This window comes from Curcuma longa, chromosome 2 (genome assembly GCF_044706935.1).
Source record: "Curcuma longa cultivar G26 ecotype Majalengka, Jawa Barat chromosome 2, ITB_CL_G26_1.1, whole genome shotgun sequence".
NCBI lineage: Eukaryota > Viridiplantae > Streptophyta > Magnoliopsida > Zingiberales > Zingiberaceae > Curcuma > Curcuma longa.
Genome location: NC_133862.1, coordinates 10,544,825 through 10,569,097, shown reverse-complemented (window position 1 = coordinate 10,569,097; position 24,273 = coordinate 10,544,825). Strand labels below are relative to the sequence as shown.

At 37.5% G+C, this 24,273-nt stretch overlaps 3 protein-coding genes across 3 annotated transcripts; 1 reads left to right on the top strand and 2 right to left on the bottom strand.

Annotated features, from left to right (window-relative positions):
• Positions 1–62: 62 nt before the first annotated feature.
• On the bottom strand, positions 63–2,158 carry LOC141821584 (glycosyl hydrolase 5 family protein-like). Its single transcript, XM_074708965.1, has 4 exons — positions 1,757–2,158; positions 1,178–1,425; positions 587–1,107; positions 63–520 (listed from the first exon to the last, which is right to left on the bottom strand). The coding sequence occupies exons 1-4, from the start codon at positions 2,156–2,158 to the stop codon at positions 63–65; spliced, it is 1,629 nt and encodes a 542-aa protein (XP_074565066.1).
• Positions 2,159–4,060: 1,902 nt separating this feature from the next.
• Positions 4,061–12,419, bottom strand: LOC141821283 (AUGMIN subunit 6-like). Its single transcript, XM_074708691.1, has 13 exons — positions 12,111–12,419; positions 11,950–12,006; positions 11,747–11,841; positions 10,095–10,245; positions 9,047–9,172; positions 8,792–8,948; positions 7,466–7,526; positions 7,126–7,384; positions 6,745–6,870; positions 5,555–5,707; positions 5,221–5,461; positions 4,727–5,098; positions 4,061–4,470 (listed from the first exon to the last, which is right to left on the bottom strand). The coding sequence occupies exons 1-13, from the start codon at positions 12,324–12,326 to the stop codon at positions 4,430–4,432; spliced, it is 2,055 nt and encodes a 684-aa protein (XP_074564792.1). The 5' UTR covers positions 12,327–12,419; the 3' UTR covers positions 4,061–4,429.
• A 3,086-nt stretch (positions 12,420–15,505) lies between these two features.
• Positions 15,506–23,845, top strand: LOC141822330 (uncharacterized). Its single transcript, XM_074709772.1, has 6 exons — positions 15,506–15,701; positions 15,815–15,920; positions 16,216–16,336; positions 16,418–17,143; positions 20,229–22,236; positions 23,209–23,845. Exons 1-6 carry the CDS (start codon positions 15,506–15,508, stop codon positions 23,610–23,612), a joined length of 3,561 nt encoding a protein of 1,186 aa, XP_074565873.1. The 3' UTR covers positions 23,613–23,845.
• Positions 23,846–24,273: the final 428 nt, after the last annotated feature.

Sequence of the window (24,273 nt, the reverse complement as noted above, 5' to 3'; positions counted from 1 at the left end):
TGTCCACATAAAGCGGCGAATCATCAACGCCGTCGTCGCCGCTGCGGATTTGCATCCTCCGGTCATCCGACGCGCCTGGCGGTGGTGACCATCCTGAACCACTGCCCCTCCGGGTCGCACCTGGCGTCGCCGCCCATGCACCTGCACGGGTTCGTCACCACGCTCCGGCCGTCGGGGCCGACGTCCAAGCACAGCATCCTATCGTCCCCGTTCACTCTGGTCGACACGTGCATGTGCGACGCCGACGCCAGCACCCACCTGGAGGCGGCGGCGGCGGCGGAGCTCCCTCCTCCGCTTCCGCCGCAGTTCCCCACCCTGGCCGGCTTGCCTGCCCCGACGGCGGTCACGCAGGCAGACGAGTTCGCCAGCGACAGCGTCCCGTCGTCGCCGTAGCGCCACCGCTGGGCGCAGGGGCCGGCGGCGAGGGCGAGGCCACGGGAGGACGAGTCGATCGTGACGCAGCGCCCTGTTAATGGATGCAAGATCGTCTTGTAGGGAGGAAGAGTAGCGACGCCGGGACCTGCATCCGGAAATTTAAATTCTACTCTGTTTTTCGATTTCAAAAGATCGATCAGATGTTAATTACCACGAAATGGTTGCTGAATCGACTGAATTCTTCCTAACAGAGTTCGATTCCGAACGCTCCTCCAATCGGCCGAGAGCATTCCATAAGCCTCCTCCGAGTCCGCCACTCCTTGTCGGAGATAGTAACTCCCCTGCAGCGCCCACATCGCCCATTCCAAGTCATGGTCGGCGGCGTAGGCCAAGGCGCAACTGAAGAACCGGTTGTCCCTCCAGTTTCTTCCGCTCTGATCGATCCCGAACTCGCTCAAGAACAGGGGAAATCCCCGGTCGAGCAGGAACCCGACGCGGTGGCTGACGCCGCCGGAGATGCTCCCGCAGGCGTCGTTGGCGTTCTCGCCGGCCCACGCGGCGCTGTTGGTGAAGGAGTACCAGTGCAGCTCGAACACGATTTTGCGGGAGAAGCTCACGTTGAGCGGCCGGCGAGACAGGAAGCTTAGCTCGGAGTCGAAATTGAGTCCGGAGAGGATGACCAGCACGTCGGCGTTCGCCGCGTGCACGGCCTCCGCCCCCATCTGCATGTACCTGCACGAGTTGCAACAAACCGATCGATTAACCAGCTGTTCCAAGGCCACCAGGAGGAACGGAAGATGACCTGAACCAGTCGTCTACGTTCTGTCTCGCCCCTCTGAGCTCGTTCCTCAAGCTCATGCCGACGACGTTCCGGTGCGACCGGAAGAGAGCCGCCATCCTCCGAAGGCCTTCGACCCACAGGCCCGGGTCGAAGTAGGTGTCGCCGAAGAAGCCGTTGCCGTCGGTTCTGCTGCAGCACCACCCAGGCCTGCTCAGGTGGTTGTCCAAGATCACCATCACGTCGTTCTCTTCCAGGCTCGAAACCACCGCCTGCGCTTCTTCCACTCAGTTTGTTTTTTACAGAATGTAATTCTAGAAAGTCTAGGGGGTAAAATGCTAAAATAAAATATGAAATTTTAGGCTGAAAAAAAAAAGATATTTCTCTATTTTATTTTATTTTTGGTAACGTAGATTTTGATTCATCTAAATGATCCATCACCTTTACCAGAAATATATAAACAGCTTTAATTTATCAAAACAGATTGAAAAAAAAAGGAATAATTATATTGCTCATGATTTTTAAGAAGGAAAATAATAAAATAATTAAAGAATAATTATTATTTTTTGAATAAAAAAATGATTATTCAAATAAATTGACGACCTGAAACGCTTGGAGGAGGGGGAGATCGATGAGCTTGGGGTTGTGCCGCTGGACGCCGGTGGAGTTCAGGCGGAGGCGGCGGAAGGAGCCGCGGACGGTGAGTCCGGCGAGGGAGGCGTCGCCGGTGGGGAGGAAGGTGGGCCAGGTGAGGCGGACGCAGTTGAACCCCATGCCGCGTATCGCCTTCGCGATCTCGTCCACCGGCCGCCTCGACAGCCCCTCCGCCACCACCGGCTCCAGGTGCGCCGGCCAGTTCACGCACGCCAGCTTCACCCGCCCCCCTCCGCGGCTGTCGTCCACGACCCACCGCCCCGACGTCGACAGCGGCAGGCCGCCGCCGACGGCGACTGCACCGAGCAATATCGCCGCCAGCAGCCAGACGGACATCCACCTCCTCTCCATCGATCGCTTGATTAATTCCCTGCTCTGCTGCGTATTTATACAAACACAATGCAATGCAAATCTAATCAAATATTATTATTATTATGATTATTTAAAATCATGAAAAGGAAGAAGAAATTAAAGTCCGGAGAAAAGGGATTGCTAAAAAAAACGTGGTTTTGGTGCGCAGAGCAAGGGCGAGGTTTTGGAGCGATAGCTGAAAGAAAGAGAGTGGCGATAAAAAAAAATTAGGTCTTGGCCGAATTGCTGTTGAGATCAAACGGATCGACTGCGATGTGGGGAAAGCGTCGCCGCATCGCACGCTTGCTTTCAACCTCTTTCATTCGCTCGCCACGCAAATGATTTCGTGGTCCTTGAACGGTAGTTCTTTAATGAGAGGAACTCTGAAGCTTTTTCGAGAACTGTGAGACCGAGACGAGTAATGAAAAAGACAAACGGCAATTTTGCAAAATGGCCATGTAAGATTTTAAAATTATCAGAAGACGCGCGCGCTGTAATTTCATTCGTTAGAAAAAAGATGGACCTTATTTTAATTTTACGCCTTTCTTTTATCTTTTCTTCTTTGGATATTTTTTTCTCTACTCTCTTTCTTTTTAAATTAAATTAAAATTTGAATTTAATAAATAATCATATAAATTTATTTAATTTTAATTTTAAACCTTTAATAAAAATTTTAAAAATATAAAAGAAGATTAATAAAAAATTTAAAATATGTTTTCTATTTTTAAATATCTTTTATTTTTAATATTTAATTATAAAAGAATAAAAAAATAAAATTAATAAAGAGAATAAAAATAATAAAATAAAATAAAAAATCATTCTACAATATTGATTCTTCTCACACATTATAGTATTGTTTCATAGTATTCCGTTAAAATTTTAAATTATTTTAAAAATTAAATTATTTTAAACACTATTGAGAGAGTCTTAAAATAATAAACGATGATTTATTTAGACGGTTTTAATCCACAAGAGTTAAAATGAGTTCAATTAGAACTCTTTAGATTCATTAATAGACTTTAATTGAAATTCATCGAACCTAAACAATTTAGATTTCTGAAATAGAATAGGGCATGCGCTAAATCAAAGTTCATTTAAATATCTATATTTATTATTAAATGAAACTCATAATGACTCATGTTTCTTGTCAAAAATATATTTTTTAAAATTTTTCACAAGTTTTGAATTATTTTTATCATTATTTTGACAATTGTAAAATTGAAATTAGATGCGTCTTTTGAAAACAATAAAACTTTGATATATCTTTTGAAATTTCTAAAATTTCACATGCACCCTTTGAAAAATTACAAAAAAGCAAACCTAGAAAAAAAAACGAAAGAAAGAACAGATCAAGAGAAATATGAACGCACGTTTCAGTTGTCATTCCAAAGGCACAACTTCACTTCAGTAATATAATGCTCGTAAGTTCACTGATCTCCTTCTCTTCGTGCTGATCGGTACTTTAAAATTTGAATTAAAAAATAATAGTGATTAATATCTATCAAATATAAGGATTGAAAGTTAAATTTTATTATCCAAGGTCCGATTCTATGCAGGATAATATATCCGTAGTACTCAAACAACTGGCATAGCTTGCTTAATTGCGGGATGAGAGACTAAAATCAAAATACCTGAATTAATAAATAATAATAATAAATTTATTCATTAGAATACATGAGTATTTAATTATCTTTCCTATCATGATTTTTGTGAATTAATAACAGAGCACTAACCACTTCTCCTTAAACCCTATTGTCAAACCCATAAATGAATAGGGGAGGCCTCTCTGGCCATGCTCTTACAGTGAGTACAATTTTTTTTTAGGAGTTGCGTGCTAGATCTTACACATAAAATAAACAATGTTACTACAAATAGTGCGAGATAAGAACACAATGCTCTTGGATTCTGAGTAAAGCAAACAATCTAACACAGTTGTGAGGGAACACTTCCAGGCCTACGATTATGATTATGTTCGTAAGGGACAAGTTTGGAAGCCTAAAGGAAACAACCAAACTGAATGTTAATAATAGCTTTTGGTAGAGAAAACTACAACATAATTACAGCTAGAGCACACAAAAATTACATCGTGGACATACCGCCTATAAAAACAGCCAACACGGATCGCTCAATTAATGAATCAACTGCTCAATCAACGTAGCTGGAGTTAGTGGCTATGAAACCAAATCAAAATCCAGTCGTGTTGGCGCCCAAACAAGTTGAATTTGTAGCTTGTGCTTCATCCATTGAGATGATTGCTTAACGCTTCGAACGCTAAGGCTCCATGAGAGCAGCATCAGTTTCAGACAATGGCGCTGCCAAAAAATTTGAAAAGAAATAGTTGTGGTGAATGACATGTAGCAAGGAGTACAGATCAAAACCATTTGGTCACTACAATACACAGAGAAAAGAATCTGGATCGTGTTTGAATTTCTGCTAAAGCAATAGAGAATATATATATATATATATATATATATATATATATATATATAATATATATATATATATGATCTTAAAATGTGAAATGATTGTTAAAAAAAATATGCACAAAGAGAATAGAGATGATCATACCAAGCAAATCCTCGTAAGCATCCTGGAAGAAGGATGATTCTAGCAGCAATGGAGGAGAAAAGACTTGATTCAGGGTATCATCTATGGATGCATCTACTAGACAAGAGTTGTTGGTGAACTCTTTCTGTCCATTCGTTTTATTTAACATGTCCCAGATTGTGTTTGACTGGGCAGTTTGAGATTCTGGTGAGGAAAAAGTGGGTTGCTGTTTTCTCTGAGTAGTTGCAAAATCACCAGTTGGTAGAGAAATAAAGAAGTGTTCGGAAGCATCATAACTGCCTCCATCTTGGGACACTAATTTGCTCGACAAACTTGACAGTGCAGCTTCACGCACGGAACGTCTGATGTTCTGTGCGTATTTATCAGCACTCTCTACAAAATCAGAAATATACACATTAAACAAAATAGATAACATTGACAGAACAAGACATGTTCTAGTCTTCCTTTAATTACATGTTAAAGTGAACCACAAAGAAATGGGTGAAGCTCCTAACCTTGTGCTTCCCCATCTGTATCATTTGAATGTTTAGTTGTAGCCACTGTTTGAACTGGCGCTTCTTGGTTCACTGAAGTAGTTACAGGACGGCGTCTGGTCGCTTGGGTGCCCTTTGCTGACGAATTTGGAGTTAGGTTGAACAAATGAGGAAGTTTTAAAGTAGAACTGTTGGAAATTTTCTCAAGCTGGGTAGAGGAAAGTTTTGAAGTGATGTCAGCAACCTCATCAGTGATGCTTTCCTGTTAATTAATCATATAGATTAAACGGCAAGGGGAAAGCAGCGGTATTCAAGGTATTAGTTTAATTAAAACAATAAGATATTCAATTCTTACTAGGGGTCTCCCGATACTTTCCCTTTGGATAGCTGTGGTTGATTGTGGACCGAATCCATCTACTGTTGTTGAAATATTATTTACTTCTTCAGTGAGCTCCGAAATTGACTGCTGCATTGTTGGAATTGCTTCTTTTAGCTGGTCAATGAGTCCCTGAAGGATAACATGAAATTATTAAAAAGCTCAGGTTCCAAAACAAAAAGTGAAATCTTATCTGGCAGGAAAGAAAAAAGAAAAGGACACATGTAAATGAGTGTTGATATAGGCAGCCCATTACTAAAACTGGGTCAATAAATCATACAGCACAGTACTTTCTTGTTGCTTAAGCATAATTTGACCAACAGTAGCTCTGAAGCTTCTGGTAAGATCCATATATCTGATTCTTTGTGAAAGAAGAGGAATTTATAATGATGATTATCTGACATCAAATCCTTCACTGCTAATGCACAACAAGCTTGTTTCCATTCATTTCTTTCTAAGTTGTGCCTCTTTCCGAGTCATTACAACCATTACTAGTTTGTGTATGTGAAATTATCAGCCTACCACTACCTTCTACCTAAACACAACTATATGCGCAAGAAGGTAGAAAAAAGCATTTTCAGAACTCTGAATCATGATTTGTTGGCCAAACTAGCAATGCTAGGCAGTTCTTATTGAACATAATCTTAAAAGATAAAAGGGGGTAATATAATGCTAGTAGAGTAATAATTTGATTACACATAATCACATTCATGGACACTGCAGCCACATCCTTCAGTAGCTCAATTGTATTCTACTGCAAATGTGTTAAATGTTAAGAAATTGAAGCGATCAGAGCAATAGACTTTTTTGCGGCATCCATTATTTATTGAAAGCGCATGAATCTTCCTAGGAATAAAATCTTGAATCTCTTTTATTTTTTCCTTTCTAGAAAGGAATTTATCCATATCTAGTTAAGCAAGCAAATTATTCAAGAAATGTTTTGTGGATACAAGAACCTAGAAGATCTACAGAGAGAAAATACCCTGAATCTATGGTTACTAGCTATTATGCTGCAGCATTAAACACAATCAAATTAATCATGCCATGCATGAATTATAATAACAAACCAAGTAATAAATGAGATGAAGAGATAAGTAAGGCAACGCACAATAAGCCCAATTACATTGGAATATACATGAGTTATGAATAGTATCCAAAAATCATTATACCTGTATGCTAACTAAATGCTGTCGATGTTCTGCAAGTGTAGCAGCTAGTGACTCTGAGTGTCCAATGCTACTGCCATCAGAAGCACTACGAAATACATCTGGACCCTCCCCATCATTAGCTTTCACCTGTGAAATAAAGTTTCCTTGCAGAAAATTAAACTTGGGAAGAATAAAAATACAAGTTTAGAGCATTCACTAAGAGTGAATGTTTCAGATAAGAATAAATGGAGCAAAACCATGAGTAAGATACTAAGAACCTATTCATAACGATGTTAAGAAATAAGGAGGATATAGCTAGCTATTCAGGCAATAGCAACTATTGGATAAAGTTCATTCTCACAACCTTGCCTCTGTGTAGTGGAACAAAATGGATACACTTACCAAATTGAGTGACTGCTTGTGTATGCGTTGTAGAGCATGAGTCCAACGCCTTAAAACTTCAGCTACATCAACTGTCGGATGAACTCTTCCACCTCTGTCATCCATCCTAGGAAGAGCATCACTCTGTTCTTGTACCTGATGTAAGTCTTTTTTTTCTTGAGTATCTAACTCAGAATCACGAACAGATAGTACATCAGAATGTGGGAGATTTGAACTTAGATCCATGGCTGCAAGCAAAGATGATCCAGAGATGCGGTACCTGGCAAATTACAAAATAACAAATTTCAAGATGAAGTTCAACAACAACAAAAAAAATGCCAAGTTTTTCTGTATTTTTCACCTATGCTCTCGATGAGCTATTAGATCCTCGATTGGACCAGAAGCTAGGACTTCATGTTGGCCTGCACATTAGGAAAATCTTTACATCCTGTGTAGTAAACACCAACTATTTGTGCAGCAGTAATAGGAATATCATCCTTGAAAGTCCTCATATTGAGAAAAACATGGTAAGAAAAGGAAGGAGAGCATAGAGAAGACGCTCCAAAATCAAGATCATGTGTTAAGTGGTTAAATTGGCACAATAATGTTGTATATCTATTTGTTAGAATAATAGATTTTTCAATATGAAAACTAAATCTAACCAAACATTCATCAAAGTCTGAAAACATAGAACATCATTACAATATATAGATGTTGCAATTTGCAGTGTGGATCAGTAAAATTTCTATATATTATGAAGAGCAATCTCCTCTCTAATAATTTTGTCTCCACATATCCAGGGCATAGTTGATACCTGACAGCAAACAGTCATTTCTCCACATGGTAGCTCAATTTCATTTAGTAAATTAGAAAGGACTCTAGATGTAGATGACAGATTACAAAAGAGGAACTCCATAATTTGGCACCTAAAATGTTTCTCGAAGATTCATCAACAAATGCAATAATTTTCGTTTCCATGATTTCCTTCACCAGAACACTTTACACACGTATATTCATTGTCTCAAGACATCATGATTTTAACTAAACTCATGACAGGATTGAGTTCCACCTGGTCGGGGAAAATAATGCAAAATGAAATAACCAGGGGTCATGTAAAGCTGGTTTACAAATCCAGAATATTTTTAAATGCACTTTAACTTAGTATACTTCATGAGTATTGATTAAATTGGATCTATTTTAACAGCTTCTCTTCATTTGTTGCATGATTGCCCACTTAGGAAAGCAATCCTTGGTTGGCCACAAAACCAATTCATAATCCTTTTTTGCTCCTGTCTTATAGAAAATTCATATGCACTTAAGGGACAAGCAATACCAGCTAGCTACTGATGCTTTATAGATTCGTAGCAATGAGACTCAAACAATGTATACTCCCAATAACATAATAAACCATTAATAGATTTGTGGCAACTAGATTCTTACAGTATTATCCAATAATAACAAAGGGCCATAGTTTCAAAAATTACAAATAGAGAATACAGAAAAACCTGATCATCTTCTATTAAAGCATAAGAATCAACAACTAAATGACTACATTGCTAATAATCTTTAAAAGATAGTTCTATAAGATTAATTTCAGCATTGAGTAAAACAACTTGAAATAAGACATTAAATGTATGGAGTGAAAACAATGAAAATACTAAATGGTCAATAATGACTAAAATATTACTCTGTCGAGCTAATAGTGATTCCCAGAGGCGGGTAGCCTTGGAGACCAAGTGATGGTTCTGGCTAGAGCTGGAGATTCTATCATCCCAGAATTCCCCTTCCAACTTAGCTTTATTTCTCATATATTGAAGCTTTTCTAACTCTTGTTGCAAGTAGGCCTATTAAAAAAATTAACACATTGAAAAAATTATAATAACTGGTAAAAGAAAAAAAAAAGAAAAAGAGCAATAAAATAGACTACAAAAGTATTGTATACCTCTTCGGCACATAGGCTACGAAATTCAGCAGTCATCTCATGAGCTAAGTCAGACCATGCAGCTTGCCTATGAACAGCAATGTTGGCATTTTCAAGGAATTTCCTCCTTTCAAGAGCTATCCTAGCCTGCTTATCCAAATAGAATATTAATAGTATAAAAAAACTGCAGATGAGTATTTATTGTACTACTCAGCACAGATATGTTGAAGATGTTGAAAATCTTTCAGCCCTTCCTGGTCATCAACACAAAAATAACGAAGATCAAGTTTCAAGGCTAGTGTTTTTTAAGACCAAACAGAAGTAATTGATTTGACTAGTAATCTTCACTCACACAATTGTTGGCAGAAGACCATATCCCGCTATCTACCAACATAGTCCGTGGTCAAATCGTCATGAGCAAACCCACATAAGTAGGCCCAAAACCCTCCACAATCCCCTGCAACATTAGCCCACCTATCTTAGCCTCCCCAAAACAGGACATTTTCTTTGTCAAACTTGCCTTACACACTGTGCAAGTCAGGGTCAATAGAATTCTAGTGGAGTTTTCTTCTCTGCTCTAAGTTGCCTCTATTGATCACTTCATTGCCCTCCATGAACAACACCACCTTCTCCCACTGACAAGAAACACAGCTCCTCTCACCTACAAGCACCATCAGACACATTTGTCATAACATGCTTATCCCCCTCTCCATCCACCGACTGTCCATCACATCATTGTCTCATGGATTGACCATTTTAAAAAGGAAAGAAAGCTGGTGGCTGGTTCAAAGTTGCAATTGAGAAGATCACAGATGTGGACGAGTTAACGCAGTTGGTTAAAATGAAAAGAAAGCTGGTGGCTGGTTCAAAGTTGCAATTGAGAAGATCACAGATGTGGACGAGTTAACGCAGTTGGCATGATAGTTAAATGGTGAATACTTCTTTGAAAAATTGAAAAAAGGGATTGCATGCACCATATCCAGTACAAAAACTGCCTAGTTCTAGAAAACAAAGTGGCCGTTGCTAAACCAGAAATACAGCAGAATGAAAAGTCAAGCTACTCAATCACCTTGGTCACAGGAAGTAGTGCAGCAGCATTAAGATATGAAGCATCAGTCAGTGAAGCTGGTAAAGGGTTAGAAGTCACATCAGCCGTAAATGTTCTCTTGTGAACCTCTCGCAAAGCATGCACAGATAGTTGCCATAAAAGCTCAACAAATCTGCACTAGATTTGAAAATTTGCAAAGGTTATATAATCTGCACTATCTAGCAAATGAACTTCCAAATTCCAAGAATTAAGCATTAGACAGTATGGCAAAGAGTATGTTTGAGATTGTGCAATTTTCCCCCATTGCAAAGCAAAGAAAAAATGTCAACCTTTCGCTTGTTAGCAGTAGTGCCTAATCACTTCAATTTCTTTTAAGGTATAATCTCTTAATGATCCAGATTTCAACTGAAACAAAAGAAGGTAAAAACTAAGGAGTACCTTTCTCCATCTATGAAAAGCATTAGATGATAATAAGAAGCTCGCTTTTGAATGCACTTTATTATTACCTAAAAGCAGAAAATAGACTTACTGCTTGAGAATCATATTCAGTCAGTAGTGTATATCCACGGTTGAGATGGATCCACTAAGCACTAGAACAAAAATTTACTTTGTCGTGCATTTGGAAACACGTAAAGGAGTCCATAGTCATCTATAAGAGCATTGTGCCCCTGAATATTTAACTGCTCAGTTATTAGTCTACCTACTCTTGTTAGTTGTTTTTTTTTAACAAGAATTATCACTTGAATTTAATAAGTTTGTTTCTGAAGTCTTGCACCATGTTCAGTCTGTGTTCTTTTTGAGTAATTTCCAAGAGCTTATTCTCGTGGTAAACAAATATTAACATTTTTTTATCATTCATCTGTGGAATTATGGCCTGATCCCAATCAAACATATTAATTTCCCTAACCAACAGTGAAACCATAAAGCAGTTCAAGTTGCATGAATTTTCTCCTAATGCCAGAAGTACACCTGATCACATCATGAATGAAGATTGGATAACATCAAACATAAATTTTTACTTTCTCAAACTGAAATTTCCATGGCATATAATTTGGACTGCTGATGATTGGTGTAAAATCTTCCTCAGTTCAATAGAGAAAGTTTTTTGAAACTGAGGAGAGTGTTTTTAACTTTGTTTTCCATCAGCACAGCCAAATTTTAAGCAGAAGGTCATATATGAGAACATTGGATATTGGGGTGATTGGAGATATCCAACCAGGCGTAGCTAACAATGACATAACATAACCTCATCACGATGTAAAGGATAAAGATTTGTGACTTTAAGATCTTTATAGTGGAATGTTTCTTGCAAAAGAAGAAATACACTGCTTTTATAACTTTTGATCCAATCCCCTAATTGGGTGCCAACAAACATAATAAAACTGCTAATCCAAGCTCTAGTTCCATGTTTACTCTGTTCTGGCTGCTCCATCTCCACCATACATTTATATAGAAAAACCCATCTGTATGTCGTGCGTCGAGAACAAAAAATTTAGAAGATAAGTTCCTAAGAAGTTTGGCAGAAAACTAACATGAATCTAGTGAAGAAGTGGTTCTCCCGAACAACCATAATCCAGTAGGACTTCAGATACAACGAAGTACGCTACCATGGGCCAACTCAAGCCCCATTCTTTCGTGTGGCCAAAACTTTATAAAAGGAGGAAAACACTGACCTCGGTCCACAACATGTTGCAAGAGACGAGACCCTCGAACTACTCCGAGGCAGAGCTCCTTGTGCCTCCAACTCGCTTATTATCCCTTGCACTATCTTCAACACATTAAAAGTAAAGCTATGAGAAGAGATCAGCAGAAGGAATAACCCTAAAGGATCTGAAAGAAGAAAAAAAAATCGTTAGGAAGATAAAGATCGACCAACCTTTCGAAATTCACGGGACTGAGTGGAATCAAAGATCGGCCAAACCTTGTCGAAATCCTGACACGTAAAGAAGAGCAAGATCAGCAAACAAAAAGCACAAAAAAATAAGCCAACTCGTCGGCAACGAAGAACCAGTTACGGAACGAGAACGGTCTGATTGCCTTGGCAGACTGAACGGGGCCACGAAGTGCGGAAAGTAGAAAGTAGAGGAGCTGCTCCCCCAGCCTAGGGTTGGAGTGACGGAAGTGGCCAACCCTGGAGCCACCGACGCCGCCGCCGCCGCCGAGGACAGCCGGGTCGAGGCCTAGCAGAAGGCAGTTGGTGTACATTGCGTTCTCTAGCTCCGCCTCCCTCTCCTTTTCCCGATCTGTCGCCATATCGCCGCCGCTCACGATCGATCGCCTCGCTTTCGCTTTCGCTTCGGAAGATCCCGATGAGCTCCCTTTCGAATCTCCTCTGGCTGCAGCGGATCATCCAAATCGGTCGCCCAATTTTCCAGTCACGCCGTCCATTTTTTTAAAACCCGCAATCTCTACCCCTGCCATTTGGCAATTATTATCATTTTACCCCCTTTCCGATCCCACGCAATGTCCGAAACACGTGCGTCACACGTGCAATATTAAACTAGTGTTATATATATATATAAATCATCAACGATTAAATTATTTAAAATTTTATTTTTAAAATTTAAAGGTTGAGTCATAATATTAAATGCATAAAAAATTTTAAAATAAACAAATTTAATTACTCGTAGAATATATCAGATTATTTCATGAATAATTAATTTTTTTATTTTAAAATTTTTTATATACTTAATACTATAACATTACTCCTAAACTTGAAAATAAAAATTTAAAATAATTTAACCATAAATAAAAAATAATTATAAAATAATATTATTTCTATTTCAATCGTCATTTTCAAGCGTCCGAAAATGATCTGGATATTCGATGCTATAGCTCGTCAATTTGAGTTGGGGCCATCGGTTGGTCTGCCCCTGCTAAGCAATTTAGGTAAGTTAGGTTAAAATTTTATCAATTCATTTTAAGATGGATTGACCCGCTTAAGCCCACGACTCATGTAGGTTGGCTCACAAATTGAAAAAAATTTATTTATTTTGAATTTTAAAATTAAAATAGAAAATTTAATGAATTAGTGAGCGTGATCCTGTCTATATTACAATTCAATTTTAAAATTTTTAACTCGATCAATTTAAACTGTAATTTAAATTTAAAATTTTTTTTTTTTACAGACCCGTAGATTGATCCGTCTAATTCGCAATCTGTTTGGATTAAATTAGATTAGAGATTTTCCAACCCGCTAAGTTAATGAGTTTGTATGATGAATTTTTAGTGGATTGGCCCATTCTGTCATGAATTTATCCATTTGACAGTTCTACTCGACACGCACAAACAAACGTTTAATACTATGATTAACGCTTAATACTATGATTATCCACTTTTAATGATGCCCCTTTGATTGAAGAGGAAGTTAGTGAGGACAGAAAGGCAAATGAATTAGTTAGTGAGGACAGAAAGGCAATTGAATTAGTTACATGATTTCTTAATAGTTTGAGTGTGTTTCAATCAAAGACTTAAGTCACACCAACCAACTAAATTCGACTTGTTTTTTCCCCTACCACTTGATTAATAAAAATTTGCAATTAAAAAAAAATACTATCAGGACCAAATATTTAATTTTAATTTTAGAAATAAATTTAGTTTTAGACCCCTGTATTTTTATAGTCTACTAATTTCACTGACTTTCAAATTCAATTCTAGCTCAATCCTCTCTCTATAATTCTCTAAGAAAAGTTTATTTTGAAATTTAACAATTGATTTAATGATAATTGGAGGGTTGAATTTACAATTACCATTCTTGATATTTTGGGTTAAAAGGTTCTTATAAAATATCTATATATTTTTTAAGATGAAAATATTTTAAAGAAATATTTAGAATAATATAAAGAAAGACTATAAATTAAGATCATAAGTTATAAAAAATAGGCTAAAAGGTGAATCAAGAGTCTCTTTGGATGGAAATTAGGTGGATTGTGATATTTTGCTACCCTTTAAGATTAGAATGATACAATTTTATGGTTGATCATAATTTTTTTTATAATACAAGTTGTTTATCGGTCCCAAGAGTAAATCTCGGAAGCGCAACAGTAAAACATTTATAATCCAATCGACTTTCGCAGTCTTCATTGTCCTTGTAAGACTGTTCTAACATCAAATCAAATATTCTACTTGTGAAGACAAACACGTAGGTTTTTTCACCTATGGGTACTTCGGCCTATTGGTTGCTCAACCTAAGTTTTCCATCAAATTTAACGTTGATGTATGTCCTAGTAGAGAATCGAACCATGATATTATGGGGGTGACCATCATACTTGTCAAACTGTAATTTATTAAACTATGGGGGGCGAGATGAAAAGATGGACTTAAGGGAGGAGCTGAGTGGTATGCTTTTGTAAATCTTGGAGCGCACTGTAATTTATTAAATTCCGAGGGCGATATGAAAATCAGCAAACGGTTGGGGTGCAAAAATGAAAGTTTATATCGTCCAAAATTAGATTTGGCCTTTTTTTTTTTAAAAAAATAAATAAATAAATAAAATTGTTGATGAACTGCAGTGGCACTCTTGTAATTTCAGCGCCATTTATTTAGAGAGAGAAAGAGAAGAGAGAGAGAGCGCGCGGTTGTCGTGGGAGTATCTGTGAACAAGGAGAGAGAGAGAGAGAGAGAGTGAACCAGTGTGGGAAACAAATAAAAAGCTGAAAAAGAAAGATCGAAGAAGAAAGACAAACCCTAACGAGATCGGTGCGATCTCTGGATTCTTTTCCACTCCTCCAATCCTCCCTCCCCCAGTCCAGTCCAATCCAAACCTTTGCAATTCTGAGATCCACGGATCCGCCGCTCATTGCGGTTTCTTCGTGCTCAGGGTTCGTGCAGGACTGAGGCGGCGGCTGAGAAGCGGCCTCATTTGCTAGCCTGGCCTCGGGGTTGGTGCAGAAGCCATAAGCGGGGAGCTGCGCGTTTTTCTCGAGTGGTAAGGAATGCTAGAATTTGCTGTTGCTTGAATGGTGTTTATTTTTCCCTTTCGCTTTGGTTTGTTCTGTCCTGGCGTTGAAAGATTCTGTGCGAAGCTTGAGTTTTGAGTAGTAGGTCAGTTCCGAATAATTTGGAAACGCGTTTGACGACAGAAAAATTCATCTCTACCTTTCTTCTCAACTGTTGTTTTGTTGCTTGCTTACCAAACGAACATGTTTATTATGGTTTTGCACTATGCGTTAAACGGTCAACGACGGTTAGAAGAAAGCTGAACATTTTGAGTCTTAGAATTGGTTCTTTGCCTCAAAACAAAGTTTATTTTTTTGGAGTTGTTTTCGAACGTTATTAACTGCAAGTTTGGTCGGCAGGCTATTGGAATACGGGAGACTAACTCTTTCTGGATTGGAGGTTCTATGCCATTGATTTGTTTTGGCGTCTATTAATGAATATTGACGCGTGAGGATCTTATTCTGTCATCAACAAGGGGACTAGAAGACTGAAAGATGCCTTCTTCACCATTGTCAAGGCGCTCCCCAGCAAGGGAGCTTAAAGCGGAAAGTGCCCAAAGGAGAGCTCATGGTTTGAGGACTGGATATCCTCTCAAGGCCAAGGATGACGATCTACTCCTGTTTAATGAGGTGCAGAACCGTGAAAGAGACAATTCCTTGCTACACTCGGATGATTTTGATGAATCCATATGTATGTCCTTATTCGGCCCTTGATTTTTTGATTTGGATATTTTGTTCCTTTACCATTCTAGCCTTTTTTTTTCTTGTACTGATTTATCAACTTCTTTTTTCACACATGATCAGCAAAATTGAGATATTTTTCAAATATCAATCTTGGGATAACGATACCAACTCAAATCGAGAGCAATGATCTACTCAATGCACATGGTGACAAAAATGACTATGATTGGTAAGTCTGTCTTATAAGCGGCATTTCTTATTGGCACATGACACCCCTCCACATTATGCTGCAAAGAGGCCCTCAAGTGTCTTGAATGTGGAATGGACTATTGCTATGCTTGTCCTGAGTGTGAGTGTGAAATGTGCAATCTGAAGTAATTGCTGGTACTTCTGCATTAATGAATGTTTGAACTTGTTGTCTTTCATTTTAGTCTAAATCTATCTTTGCGACGAGATGATCGTACTACATTTTCTTGGAAGTTTACCTGTTTCTAGTGATGACTGGTTAATTGCTTCCAATGCAGGCTGTTAACTCCTCCTGAAACTCCTCTTTTTGCTTCACTGGATGATGATGTGTCACAACCTGTTAATGTGCCTAGAGGCAGGACTAGAACTCAATCTATCTCAATTTCCAAAACAACCATTGTATGCTATTCTTTTGTGACAACATATTTCATTACAGTCTCCTTATTTTACTAGGATTTTTATTTGCTCTTGTTGCCACAGTCTGAAAAGACTCCAAGGCCAAACAGAAGCAGTGAGAGTCCACATCGATTAAGTTCATCTCCTAGATTTAGCTATAGTGTCTCTCATTCAAGAAGTAGACCTACTTCAGTTACTCACTCAAGCCCACCTCCAGTTCGACAACCTGCAACGCACTCACGAAGCCCTTCTACACCTCCAACAAGACCTTCACAACCTGCTCAAAGGTCTTTGACTCCAACATCACGGAGGATGAGTACAGGTTCATCCACGGGTAAAAGGTGGACATCTCCTGTAACTGCTAATCGTGGAAATTCTGCCTCACCAAAATTGCGAGGATGGCAAACAGACCTTCCTGGTTTTTCCACAGATGCGCCACATAACCTCCAAATTTCTCTGACAGATCTGTCAGCAACACGTTCGCGTGGTTTGTCTCCAATATCTGGATATAGAAGGAGGTCTACATCAAATTGTGGAAGGCACTCAGTATCACCAACTTCTTCTAAAAGTGTTACCTCATCACTCAATAGAGGAGAGCAATTTAGCTCTATAAGAAGGCAATCTGCAGCATCTTCCAATGAAGATGATTCTGAATCACATGCTTTGATAGGAGTTCCCTATAATGCAGCTTCCACGAAAGACAAAGATTTTGCACACACTAGAGCTATGGGATTCTCCAAGAAACCTTCAAGACCTCCTTCTTCAAGTTTTGCACCAAAGAGATCCTTTGATTTGGCTATTAGACAAATGGTAAAATGTCATCTGTTTATCAGTTATGACTGCTCTTTTATTTGTATTTATATTCTTGAATGTATTTTAATTTTTCCTAGATTTCTGCTAAAAGTGACTTTTTGGCTTAATTTATGGTAACACTGTGCCTGTCTTGTAAAATTATCCTGTTTTTCGTACATTTTATATCCTTATTGTCTTGTAAAAATGATCTACTTTTGTTGGTGAACCTATCTATAAACCATTGTTTGTTCCTTGAATTGATAAATATAACATTAGAGAAGAAGGGAGATGTCAAAGATAATAGTAATCCTTGTGTTAGACTAGACATGTTCTTTAATTATTCTTGATTATCTATAGTCCTTATCTTTTAATATTGAAATTCTAGCCAATTCTGTTGATCTGCTAGCTGTGCATTAATTGTCTGCTTTTATGTTTTTCTAGCTACAACTTATGTGGTGCACAACAAATTGCATGTCATTAACTCCTCTTCTCTTATTATGGATTGTAGGAAAATTTTTAAATTGTAAAGCTTAGCTGCAGTCGTAAAAGTTGGTGAGCAATAGGGAATCATTGTTATATGTATGTTGATTTATTAGTCTTTGTAATTTAAAGTGTACCTATGTCAGTTGGATTCTGATGATACTTGCTTAATGATACCCAATCTGCACTAACCGTATCTCTATCTCCTCATGTCTGTCGACACTATTTCAGTTTTGGTTGATGGGAAGAATGGTAAGTTCAATCGATTCTGTTTGAAAACATAAAGAAAATTTAACCCTTGCTTTAATGTACTTCTCTTCCTCACAACTCTTTTAGTGATCTTTTCTTTGTTTCAATTGATAGGGCTGAGATAGAGGGAATCTCATACTTTGCTGTATGATATCAATCTACATATTATATCTCTATTGTATGCATGTGGTGACGCAATTTCAGCTTTGGACAACAGGCAAAATGTTGAGTTATGCTATGCTGACTGAAACTTAAATAAATTTAAAACTTAACTTTAATGTACTTTAAAAAGCTAACCAAATTTGGCTAGTATGTAATTATTTTTACACTACTATACCTCTAGTTAGTTAAACATATTATGGATAAAGAAGTATGATTAAATGCCGGAAAGTAGTTTACATATAATTATGTTATCTGGTTTGATTACTCAGTATAAGATGCTATGTGAAGAGGTTCATGCTAAACAATCGGTGGGCTTCTAAATATCAAGTCATCGAAAATAAGTGTTTATAGCAAAGGTCACATGGTCTCATAAGTTACCATGGTTAGATTTTAAAGCTTTGTTCAACTGGTGGAGCTGATGGTTCATTGGATCTAGGTTGACAAACTCGTGCAAATCCATGGTTCATTAATAGCTAGCTTTCTAGATTGTCTTTACTCAAACTATAGGTGGTATGGAGAGGAATGAGTAGACAGTTAAAGTAGCTATTGGCTGCCGTAGACAAATAAGATACATTGTTTCTCATGCAACTATCATTATTGTTATTTGAAAAAGTAATTGTTATTTGCATTATCGATGATATTAGCTTCAGAGATTGACCACTACTATAAGCCTTATTTCTAAACCATTTATACTTAATAGAGGATTAGAACATTCATGGTTGTCAAAGCATGCTGATTCTGATAAAGCTTGACCAAGTTGAATTTGGTTGAGGCAGATTGATGGAGAAGGCAGGAACAAAATAGAGATTTGAACACATGGGCTAATAATAAGGTAGATTTTTCAGGAAATGGATGAAATCACTTTAAACTTGATTAGACAGGTGATTTGGGCAAAATAATTGGCTGACCTAGATGACTTTATGCCAATCTAACAACACACTTGCATTGAAGAGGATGATAGGAAGTGGAATTTGCGAATGGCAAGGCACAACCTGATGGATCTTGGCAATATAGGTGAGTGATTGTAAGCCCAACAACAATAAATGTTGGCAGCATAGGCAAGCTGTGGGTCAAGCAGTCATGTAGGCTAACTATGGTATGCATAAATTTCAAAGCATAAAATTGAACGTGGGTTAATATCCATGTAGCCAATTCTAGATACTGACTCATATCTTGTTTTTGCTGGTACGTTTATAAACTATAAAATATGCTAAATTGAGTGAACTTAAAGTAAAAAATAAATATATATAAACTAACATTGTCTGATATTATTTAAGATATTATATTTATTGCAATTGATTTGTCGATTACTTGTCTTTTCTTCAAGGATTGGGAAGGGGTATTTTAAATGCATTTAATTGACTTAATTCAATTCATTCTGTAATAAATTATTTAATATGGTTAACCATTATCGATATCAAATTGAACAAGTGCAATAATAAATTATTGTGATTGTAATACTATATAATGGTATTTTCTTTTTTTGAAATTTTCTATTGATACTGATCCAAATACTGAGAACCAATCAAATTTTTTGATCATTTGATTCTGATATTGTACTAATTTTATAACCATCCTTACATTGTATTTGTTCCAAATGTGGAATCATCTTTATAGTTCTGTTTCTTCAACTACATGAACAAAGTCTATCAAAACAATTTCCACTCAGCTATATATTTTATCTTTTCTTTAAAAAATAATAATAAAGTTCTACTACCCGAGAGCAATTGAGTGAAATTTAATATTCAATAAATGTCACAAAATGAATTAAGATGGTATAAGTTTGGATGAACATGTTCAAACTGACCAATGTATTTTATATCTAGATAAACTGAATTGGCTATTGCTGGGGTAAAGAGAGACCCCAAAGAAAACTCTATTTAATTTAAGTTTAACTTAAACAAATTTGAGCATTACTAATGATATATATGCCCTAACATAGAGCTTAGTGGAGAATAAGATTACTATAGTCGGTTTTAAAATAAATCTGGATATTATTAGCCATATATATGCTCTAACATAGAGTTAAGTGGAGGGATAAGATCCATTTAGTTAATCCTACATCGTTGAGACTCGTGATTTGTTAGAAATCTTAGCAAGTATTTTACTTATGCTATGTTCATTTCTATGAGTATTTTGCTATTTATGGAACACTCAGGTTGTGTTCATCTTTGAACTCACTGAAGTACCTATTTACACAAAACCTCTGTAGGATCACCATAAAACACCACAAAATATGTTCAGGCCATTGTTATCAAGTGTTCCTGTGACTACATTTCACTCTGGAAAGCCAAGCAGTGTGCATCGGCCGATATTCTCTAGGAATTCCTCACTTACAACCAACAGCAATGCAAGCTCTGAGCTTGGCACTAGTGTGGTTCTGAACTTGCAGGATAGCGATAATGATCAAAGTGATCTGGCTGGCGATTTGGATAGGACAAAGGTTACCGGGTTGCAAGAGGATATATTTGTCGTTGATAAATTATGTGAGATTGATGAAGATACCTGTCATAACACTTCTGTTCCGAAATGTGGAAATAGTATTGAAATTATTGACATGAGTATGTCTAATGAAGTTGAATCCAAGTTGGACAATTTAACGATCAGTGGTGTTGTGGTAGATACTGTAGTTTCTCAAGGTTCATCATTTGTGGTTGACATTTCAGGGAATCATGCTTCTGAAAAAATGATTAGATGCTCAACCTGTGGTAAATATTTCAATGTTTTGGAAATGGACAAGAATGTTTGTCAAGAATGTTCAGTACCATATTGTTTGGTAAATTCCAAGGAACCCAGGAATAATGTTCCTACCCAGGAAATTGATTCTGTTGAAAATTTAAGTATTTGCTTGAACTGTGGAAAAAGCTTCATAGTCAAGGATATGATTTTGGATAGGTGTCAAGAATGTGATGCAATTTATGGATCGAATGCATTGAAAGGTTCTGGAACCAAGCAAGTTACAACCCAGGATGATCCTGAAGGAAAACTGGGTTATGGGATGGAAAGGGAAATGACATTGTCTATACTGCATGACAGTAGAGATCATTTTATGCCCAACCAGCATGGACAGCTTAGTGAAAAAATAGAAGCTGATTTCTCTACTGGTTGTGAACCGTGCTTGAGAACTGATGAAGACGTGGATAATCTTTCTAAACATGAAATATTAAATCTTAATAAATTGGATGATCCAGAATCGTGTAGTAAATGTGAATCTTCACCATCACAATCAACTTCTTGTCGAAGTGACAACGCTGACAACTCTGAGGGCACAGGCATTGCAGTACTCTTAATGAACATGGCAAGCAGCAGAAAAAGGCCTCTCATGCTAGGCAAGAGTATTTCTGCCACAAACATTCTTTTTCCAGAGCCTTGTTATGGAGGAACTGATATGAATGCCATGAAGCACAGCCTTGGGAGGGACAGTTCTTCTGCTTCTTCCTCTATTGATCTGGGGCCATCTGGACAAACATACAGGCACCTTCTGCACCAGTTAAGCTATAGGACGGATGATATTGACAATGCGAGGTGTGAATGCCTCGTCAGCGTCCATTCAGATTCAGAAAAGTTTACTGTCATTGATAAGGCAATTTATTCCCAAATTCAAATGGAAAAAGTTTCTTCTCTCATTACCTTTGCTCTTGAAGATGAAGTGGAAAATGAAATTTCCGATGCTGAAAAGCCTGACAATCTTGGTGGGAAGTCATATTTAAGTACTCCAAAGCATATATCTACAAAGCAAGCTGCTATAGGCACAGATGTTTCTTCCCATAGTACCTCATCTTTGGAAATGGGTGGCATATTAATGCAATTGGGTGAAGAAAATAATCAACATGATACTTCCATAGCAAGTAATCCAGGTAGAAGCTCTATTTCTCATGGAAACACCGATGATGTTTGGTTTTATAACAGAGAAAGGAGCAACGGAGAGATTGAGAGGTTTGCTAACCCTGGAGCATCTTCAACTGAAGACAGTTATACACTAACTAACATGGTTTGTGGAACTCAAGAAATTTCTGACACTGCATCAACTAGCTCACCTCTTATAATCTTAGATCAGCAAAGTGAAATGTCAAGTCGCCAGAATGCACAAGGTGATTGTACATCTGCTGCAGTCACAAGTCACATGGAGGGTTTCCGAGAAGATTGCATTTCAAAAACGATGGCCAAGGACATATTGTTTTCTGAATTGGAATCCAAGTTAGCTCAGGATCCAACCATTGGTATGTCACCATGCCTATTAATTTATTTTCAGCATTTAATGATGATAATCAACTTTAATGGCATGTTCTTTGGCATCAAAACTTGTATCCTTTCACTATGCTGGTTTGGTTACTATTGATATTTTGCTTTCTCAGTCAAGATTTTTTTAATCAGTTCTTGGGCATTCACTCCATGCTTGATGACTGCATTTATATGCAACATTTTAGTGTCAGATTGCATACATTTTGAATAAATATGCAACAATTTGCGAACAGACATTGATTTGTTAATTGGAGCATTTTTAAAATTCTTTTTGCCTACTGTCACTTATTGTATCTCACTTCTCATGTAAGCTTTGACTTGAAACACATGATAATCACCGTGACAATAAGTTAGCAAACCAGTCCATAGTTGAAATATATAGATACAGTTATCGAACAAGTTTGAGCTGAATAATTTCAAATAAAATGCAGAATCTGACTCTTTCTGACTGATTTGAGTTTTTTGATGTCAAAACCAATGGTTTTAATTGTTAGGGAATTATTTGGACCTTTATTCATTTGCATTTCTACATTTGGAGAGGCTAGCATTCTCATTTTCGGCCAAAGCTTTGTGTATTTTAATTCCATGTTGTATATGCAGATGTTTGTTGATTTCTTGCTTTCATAAACAATTATCTATCCCCTAACTGAGATGCATTTTTGCAGTGAGAGGATATGATGAACATGGATTAGCTTCTGTACTAAATTTGTCTTAATGACATTAATAAGCATCAGTTTTTTGTATCAATATTTTTCTTGAAAAAATTAGGATGTTTTTGTCCATTAAGTTTTTTTTACAGAATACCTCTAACAAGTTCATAGAAATTTGGGATCAAGTATTCAGAAGCCTCCTGGCTATTATTGAAATACGTTTGATAATTGCCTGCATTTCCAAGGTTTTCATGATATAAATTTGTTGGATCATCATTCTTTCACTATCGGAACTTGCAGGAGAACCAGTTGCTACTGCTGAATCTCCAAAGAAACAAATGCAAAGGTCTTTTACTCTGGAAGAAGCCACAGATACCATTCTCTTCTGCAGTTCCATTGTTCACGATACCGCCTACAAAGCTGCAACAATTGCAGCGGATAAGGAATTCCCTGTTAATAAGTTTTCACTTCAGCCAGTTGCATTTCTGGTGAATAATATCCCCGGCCATAAGGATTTCCGAGAAGCATCCATTCAACACACTAAGAGCCCAAGAAAATTCAAACACAGAAAGTTAGAAACAGCTGATAAGTCATCATCTGTTGAAATAACAGAGATAACGCCATGCAATAAGAAAGATTCAGATGTATATGACAATGCGAAACCCCCAAAGCTGGAGTCCAAGTGCAACTGCACAGTGATGTAGGCAATTCGTTGTATGCAAATTCGACATCACCGATGTGATTCTCTTCAGTATAGTTCTAGCACTGAGTTCAGTATTCTTTTCTGGGAAGACGTGATTGTATATTTCAGAGTAGTACCATGTTTCCTTCCACCTTGATTTATTCTTCAGATAATGTCCTTGGCAAACAGTTCATGAGAGGAATGTGAAGTTGGTGACTGCTTCCATTTTTCCTTGCTATCTGGCTATGCTGTTGAGGGATGCACTAGTGATTTCATTCCCTTGTAGATTTTGTCATTATCTTACTTCTCTATGGTCTTTGAATCTAGCCATGGAATTGTTGTAATGTTGTTGAATAAAGTATAATGCCTTTTCCACTTTGTAATATCAAATTTTTTAAAAAAATTTTATATCTATTTTATCTTTTGCAGCTGCTGCTAGGATCAGAACCAAATTGCTCCTATCGGACACCACTGTTTATTAGGTAACTTTCTAGCACAAGAGATCCTACCTGTAAGTCTTTAAATTTATTTCTTTTTTTAAATTTTTTTATTGCTATATGAATATTTTTCTCTCAGCATTTTGTGGTGAAATTCTGTAATCATATGTCTTTCCTAGTTTCTTCTCTTATAGGAAACACATCTGGTGCAACAATTTTAGGGAACCATCAAGTTCTACATAGATC